Below are 14,058 nucleotides of genomic sequence, written 5' to 3'. Positions count from 1 at the left end.
ATGCAGTTGTGGTAGGTTCAAGTCTCCAGAAGCCAATTAGTAAAACATTTGCTACTGTGCTGAGGACACAACTCATGATGCGACTATTTGATCCTCATAGCTGGGAGTGCAGTATGCACCTGTGGGGTGGGGTGGCCATGTGCCTCCCTGGGCTCTTGCCACCTGCCCAACTTAGTGACTGTCACCACAAATCTTTAAAAACCACGTCTGTGCCAGTACTGTAAGCACAAGCCTTTTCTTGCTCAGACAACAGCTCTTCCAGCATCTGGTCGAGAGCAGGTCCCACCCTGGGACTCTTCTGGTGGGCCAGAAGAGCTGCTGAAGATCTGTCACAGCTTCCTTTGGTATGCTTTGTCAGAGTCTTGGTTGTTGTTTGGCACCACTGGGAGTCCAGGGCCTTTCCCAGCCTTGGATGATGAGATCCCCTCGGGTCTCACCAAGTGAGACCATGCATTTGGAAGTGATGTTCTGAAGTGCACATTTCCCTCTGTAGCTATGGGTTACTTCAAGATGTGAGGAAGGGGACTTGCAAGTTCTGGAGCTCTTCTCACACAAGGAATACTCAGGAAGGCAAGCGGACAATGATTTGAGGTGGTGAGAATTAGTGTAGATTGAGACTCAAGCTGCTCATAGTTTCCCAAGATGGATAGGAATGTCGTATTCCTTTCTCTTCGCCCAGTTTCAAGGGTGATCAATACTTTGTCTCCATCTTTGCTTTTTAAAAAAGTAGGAATGTTGCTATGCAGCTGATTGATTGCTCTGAAGAGAACTCTTGCAAGTTCAGAGCTGCAAGCAAAACTCCATGAAGTACTTTGCCGCCTTGCTTTAAGCCCACAGTTTGCTTCAGGCTATTCTGAGAATAAAGATTCACTATGTGAGCAAATCCTGTAGCAATGGAAAAGAACGGTAAGATTTGTGAGATGTTATTCATTGCAAGTGCCTTGTCTTAATCTGCTGTGGCTGGTAATCTTGTGCTTGTTTAAACAGCTGCCAAAATCTGCAATGGAAGGGATTGTATGGGATCTCACTGTGAGATAATTTCCATTTTACTTCAGCAGCAATTGAGTATGAGAAAACTTTTAACATTCAGTGGTTAAGTAAAACATGTCATGTTGAGGTGTTTCCTTAAAGAAATTGTCTGGTGTTTCCTAGCACATTTGTGATGGGTAAGAAATTATTATACCTTGCACTGATGACCTTTCTAAGGCATCACAATTTCTGTCTTCTCTGTCTTAATACTAGCAGCTGTGAAAAGTAGTTCAAACATAATCAAAGTATGAGAGGGGCTCTGCAACCAGTCTAAATCATGCTGAGCTCTTGCTGAAAGATGTAATGAATTGAAGGACAGGAGTTTAGTGACCCACAAAGTAGTGATTGCAGATAGCAGTTTTAAAAGAATTGTAGCAAATGAATGTTTGAGCTACCAAAATAAATAACAAACAGTTAGAGCATCCAGAATTTGAAATATATTTTGACTACGCTCAACAATAAATGTTGCAAAATTACAGTACGTAGTGGAAGGAGGGAAAAACTAAAAACAAAGAAAGCTACAAGTACTTCTTTTTCTAAGTGTCATATAGTCAACAGGTAGTATGCTTCAAAGTCCTTGATGGTGGTAGAAAAATATTTGGGGATGCTTGGTCATCATGTCCAATATTTTGTGGAAAAAGAAATGAACTTGCTTTATCTGGATTCTCTCATGCTTTATCTCATTCTCTCATGGGCCCTATCTTGTGCATGTTAATAGCAGATGTCTGTCTTACAGAAACCGGGGCACTATTTGTTTATTTCGATACAGTTTAATAATGAAGCTAAATTGCTTTCTCTAGATTCCTTTATTAATTCTAGGTATAAAGTGAACTTCAGCATTCCCAGCAGACTGTTTTTTCTCTTTGTAATCGTAATTCGTTTTCTTATAACAGTCTTTGTCACGTGGTGGCTTGGTGGTCGTATGTATGACGTCATTTACTTGGACTTTTAGGAGTGACATCATATGTACGGCTGCTAAACTGCTGCATGGGACATCAGTTAAACAATTTTCTTCTGAAGAAATCATATCAATCACTTTCAGGCTATCAACACATTCTGATTATGAAGTTGTCAATTATTTATTTCTCTTTAATAAAGAATATTTATAAATGAATGAGGCATTCCTTTATTGTATCAACATCATTTATATTTCCATCTAAAGTAACTGATGGATGGATGGGAAGGGTTTTTAATGTGCAGTAGCGGACTCTGAACATTCAAAATTTGTTCAATACCATAGCTAGTAACCAGGTGAAAATTATTTAGTCTTGGCCTTTTTTTACGGTGAAAACACGGTTTAAAACTTAATTCCTAGAATACCTAGATCTAATAATTAAAAGGTAATCACAGAGGTGATTCCTAAACATTGGTTCCACGAGAGCACACACAGAGAGACTCACAGAGACTCATGGGACAGTCTCATCCTCTCCCATTAGCATTATACAAACTAAGCTTTCCCCTGCCGTGAAGCCATGCCCAAGCTCCTGCTACTTCTGATAATTGAGCAATATCCTAAGATTTCTTTCTACTCTGTTTGCCCCTTTCTGATCCCTACAGTAAGGAGCACAAGAAGACTAAAACGAAAAATCTGTAACATCATGAAATGTACCAAGACTTTTGTCTGACTGAAGCCCAGGAGTATAAGGCTGAATTATCAACCCACTGAACTGACTTCAGGGAAATCAGGCTTTAGGCTCCAAGTTCCACAGTGGTGGTGGATGTGAGATTTTCCATTTCACAGAAGAAAATACCAACATTTCAAACAAACATAATTGTGGCTGCTCAACGTCCAGCAATCCACCAAATTAATCTTTCATTAGTCTGCTGAAACGGTCATCTGGTTTTAAAGTAGAAGAAAATATTGTTCAGACTTCCATGGTCAGCTTTTCAAATCTAGGCTAATGGAAAGAAGTAATAGCAATCGAAGGGAAAAGTACATTTAAAGGGCATATCACAGGTGAACAGTATCAGTAACACACCTACCTGTAACCCCTTAATTTCATTTCACACACAAGCTATTCGATTACATCAAGAGTGCCTGGAAACATTTTTGTGCAACTAACTTTGAAAATCTAAGTCTTTCTTTCAGTAAAAAGAGAAAAAAAAAGATAATTTAAGAGACAGATGTAATCTAATATATTATTCCAATTTTTTATCCAAACTTGCTGTTGATTTACTGTAGTCCACTAAGTGTTTTCCACTGATGATGCAATTTCCCTTGAGTTCCACTGATGCAGTCCTACCTGTATTTTTAATCTCTCTGAGTGAAATCATGGCCTAAATGTGGGCAATAGAAATTTTGCTGGCAATTTCACCTGGGCCATGATTGCCTTGCACAGTGGCAGTAGAATGGGCAGTCCTCCTGGTTACATGGTTGAGGACTTTAAATAATTTTGTGCACAATCCAAGATATTTATCCTAACCACAGGTACTCTCTGCCTCCAAGTATTAAAATATTCTCATTAACCCATACCCAACAATAGCTGACTTTTCCCAGAAATTGGATTAGTCCCTTACACACAAGTTGTGAAACTGACCTTTAAGTTGTCTTTGTTCTCTAACTTGTATCTTACTCCCCAAAACCATCTTCTCTAGTTATAAGCCATTACATCTTCACCAGTTAAAAGATATAAATAGGTCATTCTTCTTCTGGTGGGGTATCTTACTTTTGATTTCAGCTTATATGTTTCTGTATGTGAAACCTTCCGGGAATGGTCTGACCTTTTAAAAATGGTGTGTAAAAGTGACTTCAAAAATATTTAGAATAGGGGAGAGTTGATCTGGAGCGCTGAACAATTTCTACAGTTTCTATTGGTGTAGCTGGCCTTTGCCAATTGTTTCATGTCTGAGTTGTACTTTATTCTGTACAGATAAAGCAAATGAAACCACACAGTGTTTATGACCAGCAGCATCAGTCTTTCTGGTCTCTGTCAGTGTGAAATAATTTTGATCTAGTTTGGTCAAACAGATGTGAAGAATAGATCATCTCCTTCCTAGATGAAAACAAAACCAAAATAAAAGCATTGTTTCGGGGCAAGAAAAATTGGTGGTGTTTTCCAATCACAATGAGATGCTTATGCTTTCAAAACATGGATGTCTTCCCAAACTGGCCCAGAGTAACAGATGCGTTTTTGAGATTAGAGGTGATGCCACCAAAATCCCCCTAGTTTTCTTGATGATATCATTATTCTTCTGTTGAATGCAGATAGCTTGCAACCAAGGTATTATTCAAAATAAGAATAGAAAAAATAAAAGTAGAGTGTCTATGAATCCTTTCAGAGAAGTACCAAAGCCTGTGGTGATACATGTTCATGAAGAGCTAAGACAGACCTGATGGTGTCTGAAGAACCTCATCTGCACTTGCCTATACTACAAGCTGGATGTAAGATACTGCTTGGCTGGTTTTTAAATGATCCTCATGGACTCCAGTTACACCCTTTAAAATTTTAATAAGTGAGGGATCTCTGATGTTTGCCTTTGTTTCTGTATTTCATGTTTTGGCTTTCTAGATGCTTAATTTTTCTCTTGCATGACCAGAAGAAAGGTTCCAAATGGCTTTACTGTCCAAGCATGTCTTTGTGTGTGTTTGTATATACACACACATGTGTATATAAAACTGTTTCTGCCAGGAAGTATCTTCTTTCTTATTCCTCCCATTTTATTTCAAGTAACTGTTTACACAACAAGATAAACTCCCTTCACTGTCCTCCAGTCTTCAGATAGTAAGCTGTATACAGTTGAAAATTATGTTTGTATCAAAGGATATTAGATTAAATTATGAAAAAATAATTTCTTAGGTGTAAGAGTATAAAAAGATTAAACTGAGGTGGTTTGACACAGAAGTATCAGGGTAAAGTAATGGCTTTTTTCTTTTTTTAGCTAAGTCAAACCTACTGTGGTTTTGCTGTGTAGTTTACCAAGGTGTTTGTTTGTGCAAATGGGAAAAAAAAATGTATTAATGATATATAATTGCTTGTGATATTCAATTTAAAAAGGGGAGCAAAAATTTAAGAATTAAGCTGGTATTCGATTTTTCAATCCTGTCATGTTTTCAGTTTGAACAACTACAAACCCTTGCTTAGAGATCTATGTGCTAATATTTGCTGATAAAAACATCAGGTTTGTGTGTTTATGAGAGTCCTAAGTTTTAAAACAGCCTGTAAATGATTCTGTATGTGTTTGTGATGACTTTAGTATGGTTTAGTATAGGGAAAAATCGAGGGTCCTACAAAGAAAGTGCTTTTGCTTGGGGAAACAGAGGAACAAATCTTTTCCTATCACCTTCGTTCAGAGAAGTGTCCTGATACAGAATTAACACAGAACAGAATTAACTCAAGTTCCACACTCTTATTTCCACCCTGGCTCACAGAGTGGGCTGTGCAACAGGAGGATGGGTGGATGGATGGATGGATGGGTGGATGGATGGATGGATGGGTGGATGGATGGATGGATGGATGAGTGGATGGATGGGTGGATGGGTGGAAAAAAAAGATAACTGACCTCTCCACCTTAGATTTTTGCCTTCCAGAAGCAATAAACCTTCGCTTTGCCCTGCAGGACAGCTCAGCATGGGAGAAGTCAGAAGATGCCACTTGATCAAAGAGGACCTAGCTATTCAGACTCAAATTTAGGGACTGTGCTTAGGAACTTAAGTAGGAAAAAAGACCAGGTAGTGAGGTTTAAACCCTCTGCCCTGTGTTTCTGTGACCTTAACAGTTGAAGGACCTCAAAGCAGATGACATAAAACATTAAATAATCAGTTTTGAGGCTGTGGCACTGAGATATTTAGTCTGGTCAGTCTGGAGAGAAATCGACACAACTGAGTGGAAATACATGGCTGTAACTTTGGGCAGATATAAAATATTTTTTGCAGATTGCTAAGCTAAATGGAAAGACTTTGAAGACTTTATCAAGTACTTAATGGTCCTCTTCGCCAAGAAAAAGGGCTTGGCTAAAATCCTGAGTTTATAGTGAGGTAAACTAGAACAAATTTAGCATTTACCTTGCAAGCGGTATAAGACCTATAATAATGTTAGACCCATGTGCAAATAAAAGGCCTTTGAAGCATGCATAGTAGAGATTTCTGTTCCTCACCTTTTTATTTTCTCCTCCTGGATTATTCACTTATACTAATGGTTTTTTCTTTCTGTACAGAGAATGGTTCCAAGTCTTTCTTCTACGATAAATTACACTGATCCTACATTAGAGCCTGTAGTAACTGAAAATTCAGTCATACGACAGAAGATAATAGATTCACAGTTCAAATGCTATGAGAGGATGAACAGAGCTCCTCCATATAAGAAAAAAGGTAAAAAAGTTTAAAAGAAAATCTGGCTATTGCCATGCTTGCTTGTATCACTATAAATATTTTCTTCTGCATACTAACCCACAGTCTTCCTCAGGGTGCAGTTTCCTTCCTGTAAGCAGTAGTCATATTCACCCTAAGTGCTGAAAATGAAAAAAACTTGAAACAAGTTCAGGGAATGAACAGCTCTTCCTCCCCATGCAGATGGTACCCCTGTCATCTACTTTTTGGCTCAGTGATGTGCTGTTGAATAGCTCTTGTTCTTGCTTAGGGAGTGGCATTCTTCAGAACCTTTCAGCAAGCTCACACAAAGTCCTGATTGTGAACAGTGATCTCTTAAATATAAATGTCATTCTGTTTGCTTCCCTCACTGCTTCCTTTTTCTGTCGTTCTTGTATGGACTGATAGCTGCCTTGCTCTGTACCAATGTAGATGTGCCAGATATTCCATATTCAGCAGTGACAGTAGCAAAAAGAGGTTTATAAAGGACTGAGGACACATCTTTACTGAATACAAGGCACATATTAAAATATATAGAAAGGGAAATGACAAATAATAGTGATGCTACAATGGCACTGTAATAATGAAGCACAATTTCTGGTTGGGATTAAGTGTTCTGGTCGCTTTTTCTCACAGAAAATATGGAAGAATTTATGAGGATGCTAGAGAAAAAATACTGGAAGTGTTGTGGGGAGTTATGCAAATAAAGAACAGAGATACTGAGGACACAGTTTAAAGAGAAAATGTATTTTTAATATCATAATTAAAACCCCCAACCTGATAGATGGGGTTCAGATAATGTTGGATTTTTTGTAATTCAAGAACAAAGACATTTCTGTAAGACTCAAAGAATAATTAGATGTTAAGGTACTCGGGTCTTGATGCAGGAATGTTTTGGAATGTATGCAGAGATTTCCATTGCTTCAAAAAGGTTTTCATTCAGACAATAATGGGGAAAACCCACAAGAATTTAAATGGTGTTATGGGGTAGAAAGCATTGTCTTTCAGACCTAAACAAGCCTTTACGTGTTGAGCTTGAGGGGGAAATAGCTTACTGTCTGCTCAGATTACTTTTTTAGTCTCCAGCTCTATAAATATGTAATTATTGCATCTGTTGCTAGCTCCTCTGGATTAACTTTTTTTTTTTTTTTTTTTTTTTCCCTCGCTGCAAAAAGGGGTGGGGTTTTCCCACCATGAGTCTCCAGCTCTATAAATATGTAATTATTGCCTCTTTTCTTTGCCCCTTTGTGTTTACTTTTTTTTTTTTTTTTTTTTTTTTTGCACCTAGCTGCAAAGGGCTGAAGTGTTTTCCCAGCATGAGCTGGCAATTTGTATGTCTCATGACATGAATTCCTGGCAGTGTCCTCAAGGAGATTGTCCCCAGAGTTGCTGACATCCTGCCATTGACAGAGCACAGCAGTTTGTGCATTCCTTTGACTGGCAGCTAGATTCAAGTATGCCATTGGGGATTGTTATGTTCATAGCAATGTGCACTTAATTCGTGCATAACCCAGAATGAAGACAATGGATGACTAAGGAGTTGCATTTTCAACTGAGTTACAGGATCCTCACCAGCCCTCCAACATTTATGCTTTGTAAATGATTTGAAGGACCAAGAGTCTAAGTCTCCTGACTGCAAATTTAAAAGGGAGGATGGGATGAGATGGGAAATTCCTTTCATGCAAAGAACAACCATAGGGATGTCTCCTGAGTGGAAAAGCCCAATGCATAAGTTGAAGGGGTATAGTGGGTATGCATTTTCAGCACAAGCAGTAGTGGAGCCTGAACTGAAGTACCCAGGAAAGCCCAATGTCTGGTACAACTTTACAGCGCCAACCAAGATGTGTCTGATCTTTCCCTGGTATCTCTGCAGTCCCTGATGTAACCTATTTGTAGGTTGGCACAAAGGTAGTTTAAAACCTTCCTAATCCTGGAGCTCAAAGCTGATGGCAGTGAACTGCGGAGAACTGTGTAGTATCTGATGCTCAAGAACCAGAGAGATGGTATAATACAGGTGAGCTCTGGCAGCATTACAAGCGGCCACATGTTAGCAGAGTTGAAGTAACAGACCACGTTACACACCTTTATCTTGCCCATTTCAAGGTAGAATTGGTTACATTAAATCCCAACAAAATAACAAAATCAGAAGCTCAGGCATATGGGAACACCTGACCATCCTTCCAGGACAGCGAAGCACTCCTGCATTCTCTGTCCATCCAAAAATGTGATAGTTTTAGTCAGTGATATAACAATATGGTGTTCAACTCTTTTCTGTTTTACTACTTCCATTGTTATGTTTTCTGCAGCACTTAAAAAACATATATATATATATTTGTGTGGGTATCTACTTATATGTGTACATATACATATTTATGGATGTATGCGTGCATACATATACTGTTACTTTGCTTGAAAGACACATTCCGCAATGTATAGAACAACATCAGTAATTTTTTTCTTTATCAGACAAGGCAAAACCCCATTCTTCAGTGTCTTTCAGATACAAGCTCAAGTTGTAAACATTTTCTACTCTTCTTTTTCTTTGAAATTAAAAAGTGATTCCTAAAAGTCTTTCAGATACATCTCAAAGCTAGAGAAAAACATGAGAATGCCTGAAGGAATGCTAATATGATGGTTGGTTGATTACATGAACAAGTAACATTAGCGCATTTAACTTGATGGTGAAGAATAGACATGCATAAAATCTCAGCTAATGAAGAAAACAGTTCATTACAATATTTTTGCTAGACTCCTAATGTGGAAAAAATTCATTAGGAACATTTTATGCTTTCAATTTTTAATTCACAACTATTTTGACTTAAAAACAGTTAGTCATGCAAATTTAACAATTTGGATGTCTTTTTACAGCTTTGGAGCTTCAGTAAGAAAACTTATCTGTGGATAATTTTAAAAATACCAGAAGCAATTAGCTGCCCATATTTTATTAACTTTCAATGATTATTAAGTGACTTGCATATGATTCTTTTAAAAATAACCTACATGGTCATAGCAGCAATTCTGAAAGTCCCTTGGGGCTAGAACAAAAAAGGGGAAATAAATCTCACTGCATTTTCCTTTAATCTGATGATCATGATGATAAATACCTTTTCCTCAACACAAACTGATTTTAAATGGGAAATAACTAAAAGTATAGAATTTTTTTTAATGTGTTACTTGGATAAAACCAGAGTGAGTCAGGAACTTGTGTTACAGTAAGCAGTCCTATAGCACAGTTTCTGTGGACCGTAGTAGGTAGCATCTCTGTAACAGGAATCTAGAATGAGCTGTGTTCTGCTCCCCTAGTATGGCCACTGTTCCAGGGGCTGGGAATGGTCCATGTAGGGCACACAGCCTCAGCAGTGCAATCTTCCCAGAAGGGGCATCATGAGGACAGGATCACAGCATGCCTGTCCAGACAACATCAGCGGGCAGAGTTCGGCAGTTGCAGATTGGTCTTGCACCTGCTTCACTGGATCTGTAGTTATGTCACTGATTTCTAGTGCTGAGCCATCCAGCAACCTTACAGGGAACTGTCTCTGCAAATTTTGCTTTTAGCTGGGACCTGCAACCCCTTTCTACCTTTACATTTTGAAGTTTTGGTTTTCAGACCTGCCTAACAGCATATTAAATGAGAAGTGGGTGTCTGTAAGGTAGCTTTGGGTACCACCAGCGTACACACTTACGGCAAAGGATGGAAGGAGAATCAAAAAGAGGAATTTGTACGATCAGACCCAACATTCAAAGTTCATTTCAACAGGCTTTAAAACATTACTTTCCAGTAAAATGAACACCAGTAACATCAGGTCAGCAAAACGAAGTACCTAGTACCCCCTGAATGTCACTCAATGTGTAGCAATAACAAGAGCTTTTACTGCAAAAAGAAAACACAATTTTTGGAGATGGCAATGTTCCTTGAGAAGGTAGAACAGAGAAGGTTCAGGAATGACTGTGTATTGAATTAAGTACTGCATTCCTCTTAAATATCCAGGTCTGTTCTGCAACCGAACATGGGATGGCTGGTTGTGCTGGGACGACACACCTGCTGGCAGAATCACTGCTCAGAATTGTCCAGATTATTTTCCAGACTTTGATCCAACTGGTACAGTATTTCTTTTTATCATCTTCCAAAAGAAGTCTTCAGAACATTCGTGTCATTGAGTGGAAGCATGATTCCAATGGCATTTTTTCAGCATTGTGAAATATCAGAGAGTTTGACTGAAATTAAAATAGATCAATCTTTTGTGTTGCCTAATTTATACACTATGATTTGAAAAACTATTTTATGTGTCTTTATATTTACATAAATGTAATACATGGATTTATGGAATCTAGTTTATGAAAATACTAACTACTTAGTTGTAATATAACAACATTCTTAGCATTTCATTCTAAGTTTTTATAATGAAGACAAAATGCTTAGGTGTATGTGTCAAGGGTTAGAGCTGGGATGGCCACTAGACAAATGGCAGGCACTCTCTCTTATGCCCCCTATTCCCCTTCTTTTCCAAAGAGGGGAAAGAGAAAGGAAGTAAGGCAAGAGAGTCTTATGGATTGGCTTTTCCAGTCCTTGAAATGTATATCAGCATGTTCTTTGGCTTTAATGGAAAATATCTTTTCATGAAAGAAGATAAGCTGAAATAATGTTCTTTCAGTCTTCAAGTTTCAGTTGTTCATTGAATTCTTCATACAAATACTAGAAGTCATGCAAACTAAGATATGTAATTCAAGAATGTTTAAAAAGATGCATGAAAGGAAAAATCAAGGACAGAAATATGGCTAAATAGATATGAGGAAACATTAGGCACAAGTAGAACTCCACACAGAGTGTTGTTTGAAGAAAGACAGAGTTGTGTCTTCCACACTCAGGATGGTGCTTGATGCCACAGTGTGCTAAATCCAGCATAGACACAGTGTACCAATTACAGTTAAAAATTGTGAAACTAAACATATGTAAGGGAGGGTAAATAAATCTAAAAATTTTCAAGAAGGCTAAAACAAAATGTATGTGCCAAACTGGAAAGTAAGGAAACAGACTATTGCGTGGCTGTGAAGTAATTACCCAGTGCCATTAGCTAAAACTGCTGATTAGTTGAGCTTATTGCCTATTTAGAAACAGAGGAGTTTGAATCAGATCCAGTATGCATTTTGCTGAATCCTATTTGCAGTAGCACGAGATTGATCAATATTTCTGTTCTTTATAAATTAAGCTATCCACAATTAGAGAATTCACCCAGCTAGTAGGAAACTTCCAGTGTCAGCCCCAGTCTCAGGGGATTCAAACCTGCATCCAAACTTCAGCGGAGGAACCTCCCCCTTTCCAGTGCAAGTAGGCATTGGTCAGGATGGATTGAAGGATTTGCATGCCTAGGAGGTGAGCTCTCATGGCAGTGTGACTGTCCACCTCTTGTGAGAATACCCTGGGACATACTCCACAAATCTTCACAGCAGTTTACATCCTTGATGCAAACAACAGGCACCCAATCACAAAGTCATGTCTTTTGTGACCTATTTTTGCTTTCTGACACACTTAGTCTTGATGTCTTTTTTGAATAGCATCATAGTTTTCAATGAGGAGTATTGAAGCAGGGCCATACTCATGACTGATCATTGGAGTACCTGGGGGGAAAAAGGCTGAGGAGCTGAGATCCTCAGCTGGAGGACCTTTGACCTATGTCTCCCTTTCTGTGGTCAACTGCTTCAATCATTACACTGTTTGCACAAAAGATGGCAGAAGGGCATTTTAGAAGAGTTTGACAAATTTGGTTCAGCTCCCAGACAGAAGTGCTCGCGTTCAGGAGAGAGTTTGAAGCTCTGGATCCTGAGGTTGCACAAGCCTTTTCTTGCATGCATGTTAGAGGTGCCTCTTGGATGGGGTCTGTACCTTCTACTTTGGCCCCCATTTTGTTTATTATATCCTCCCCGTGTGGCAACTGACACTTTGGTGAATAGGACGATTTACTCCAAGGCTTCTACTTTCCTTGCTTCCATCTTTTCATAGAAAAGAAATTGTGGCACTAACAGACCTAATTTGTACATGTTCCTGCACTGTTGAGCTAATACCTGCAAAAGGTAGTATTGGGCAGCCCTTGAACACAAAAGTCTCCCCACAACTCAAGGTCCTCATCCCTCAATGCAGGGGAATGACTGTAGAACCACTCTCCTACTTCCTCCCAAGCCGCCTAATCCCAGCTTTTCGACTTGCCCACTTGTCTCCAGTGACTTGTTCTGAACTAATTGCTCTGCTACAACAGCCCTCTTCAAAGGAACACTTGAAGCCATCCATGGAGAAGCACCTCACTCATCTTAGTAATGCCTGTCAATGCCAAGGTCTGTGGCTCTTATGGCTGATAGCAATTCACTTTTTAATGTATAGATGTGTGCTGCAGGGACTGGCCCACGGTGTGTACATACTGCGGTTACTCTTTCTGCCACATTTCAAAACTTGCAGATTTGGGAATTTTTTAGTATTCCTGTTCTCTGTACACAGCCATAGGATGAAAAGCCTCCTCCAGTAATGAATTTCCTGCTGTCCTGTTTAGGACCAATATCTGTATATGTACTGAGTCTGCAATACCAGACTCAGTATTTTTCACATCTCTCTTCTTGTCAGCACCTCTGTCAGTCTCTTTGCCTGCATCCTGGTCAGTCAACTGTTTGCCTGGCTCGGCAGCAGCTCAGCATCTCCTAATTGAGCCAGAGCTGCTTTCCTAGAGTAGCTGTTGAGTTCTCCAGCACTATTACATCTGCAGAATCAAAACAGCAGGTAGCCAGCCTTTGCTTTACAGATGGCTGATTGTCACACCCGGACATTATCTTTGATCTTTATTAAGATAAAATAGGAGGCAGACAAGAAATCATGGAGGTGACTAGAATTCTTTCAACTGCTAATGGAAGTGGCTGCCACTTACAGGTGGTCTAAAGTACAGATTCAGCTGTCCTGAGAAGTCTGTCAGGTTTTGTGTCACAAGTCATTATTTCCTTTGGTAACTTATACCTGTTAAACAAAATACAACTAGATTTTCTGCTGAGAAACAGAAAATTCATCCTAAAGAACAATGGTCTTTACAAGGTGAAAAATGCAGTGCCTGTCAATTACTTTTCCATGAGGTCTCCACGATATCAAATCACCTCAGCATGTATTTTAGGCATGCAAGTAACTCCATGGATTTCTGAAATGAAGATTTCACACTGTGTTGCTTTGGGCTGCACTGAGATTTGCAGAACTACTGTGCAGCAGCTCACTGACAAATAAGTTACTTTAATTTGTGGCTGTGTCCTGCTTCAAGTCCTGCAGTACAATGATGTCATTCAGCTCTCTTTCTGTGGTTTTATATGTCATTTTTAACTGGAAAAGTGAAACATTATCTGGTAGCATAGGATCAGACCCTCCTCTCATCTGCACCTGTGGGTGCTGTATAGCAGCCCTCTATATAGGAACCCCCGCAACATTCAGCATCGATGACAAGAAGAAATTGCTATGGTACGTTAGAAAGTAAATAAAGTGAAATCATATTCTGGAGAAAAGGACCCAGAAGCAAAATGATGGAGATCATGCTCAGTGCTCTGTTCATGTTGTGTCTGACAACTTCACAGCCAGATGCCATCCCACTTAATTCACTTAACTTCCATCAGTTCTTACTAGATAAGAATCTGTATTCTGAAAGAAGGAAGGACCACAGTGATAATCTAGTTTGTTCACTTAGGGCTTCCCACGCTTCTTTCCC

General features: G+C 39.1%; 1 protein-coding gene across 1 annotated transcript in view; it reads left to right on the top strand.

Moving 5' to 3' along the window:
* Window positions 1–246: 246 nt before the first annotated feature.
* CALCR (calcitonin receptor) overlaps window positions 247–14,058 on the top strand; it is a gene marked incomplete at its 5' end in the record, with an annotated part of 67,202 nt that continues 53,390 nt past the window's right edge. The window contains 3 exons of the mRNA XM_010143723.1: window positions 247–371; window positions 6,184–6,337; window positions 10,323–10,433. Coding sequence (XP_010142025.1) covers window positions 247–371; window positions 6,184–6,337; window positions 10,323–10,433 — 390 coding nt within the window. The remainder of the gene's footprint in view (window positions 372–6,183; window positions 6,338–10,322; window positions 10,434–14,058) is intronic.

This window comes from Buceros rhinoceros, unplaced genomic scaffold (genome assembly GCF_000710305.1).
Source record: "Buceros rhinoceros silvestris isolate BGI_N320 unplaced genomic scaffold, ASM71030v1 scaffold17119, whole genome shotgun sequence".
Classification (NCBI taxonomy): domain Eukaryota; kingdom Metazoa; phylum Chordata; class Aves; order Bucerotiformes; family Bucerotidae; genus Buceros; species Buceros rhinoceros.
This window is presented reverse-complemented; position numbering and strand designations above follow the sequence as displayed.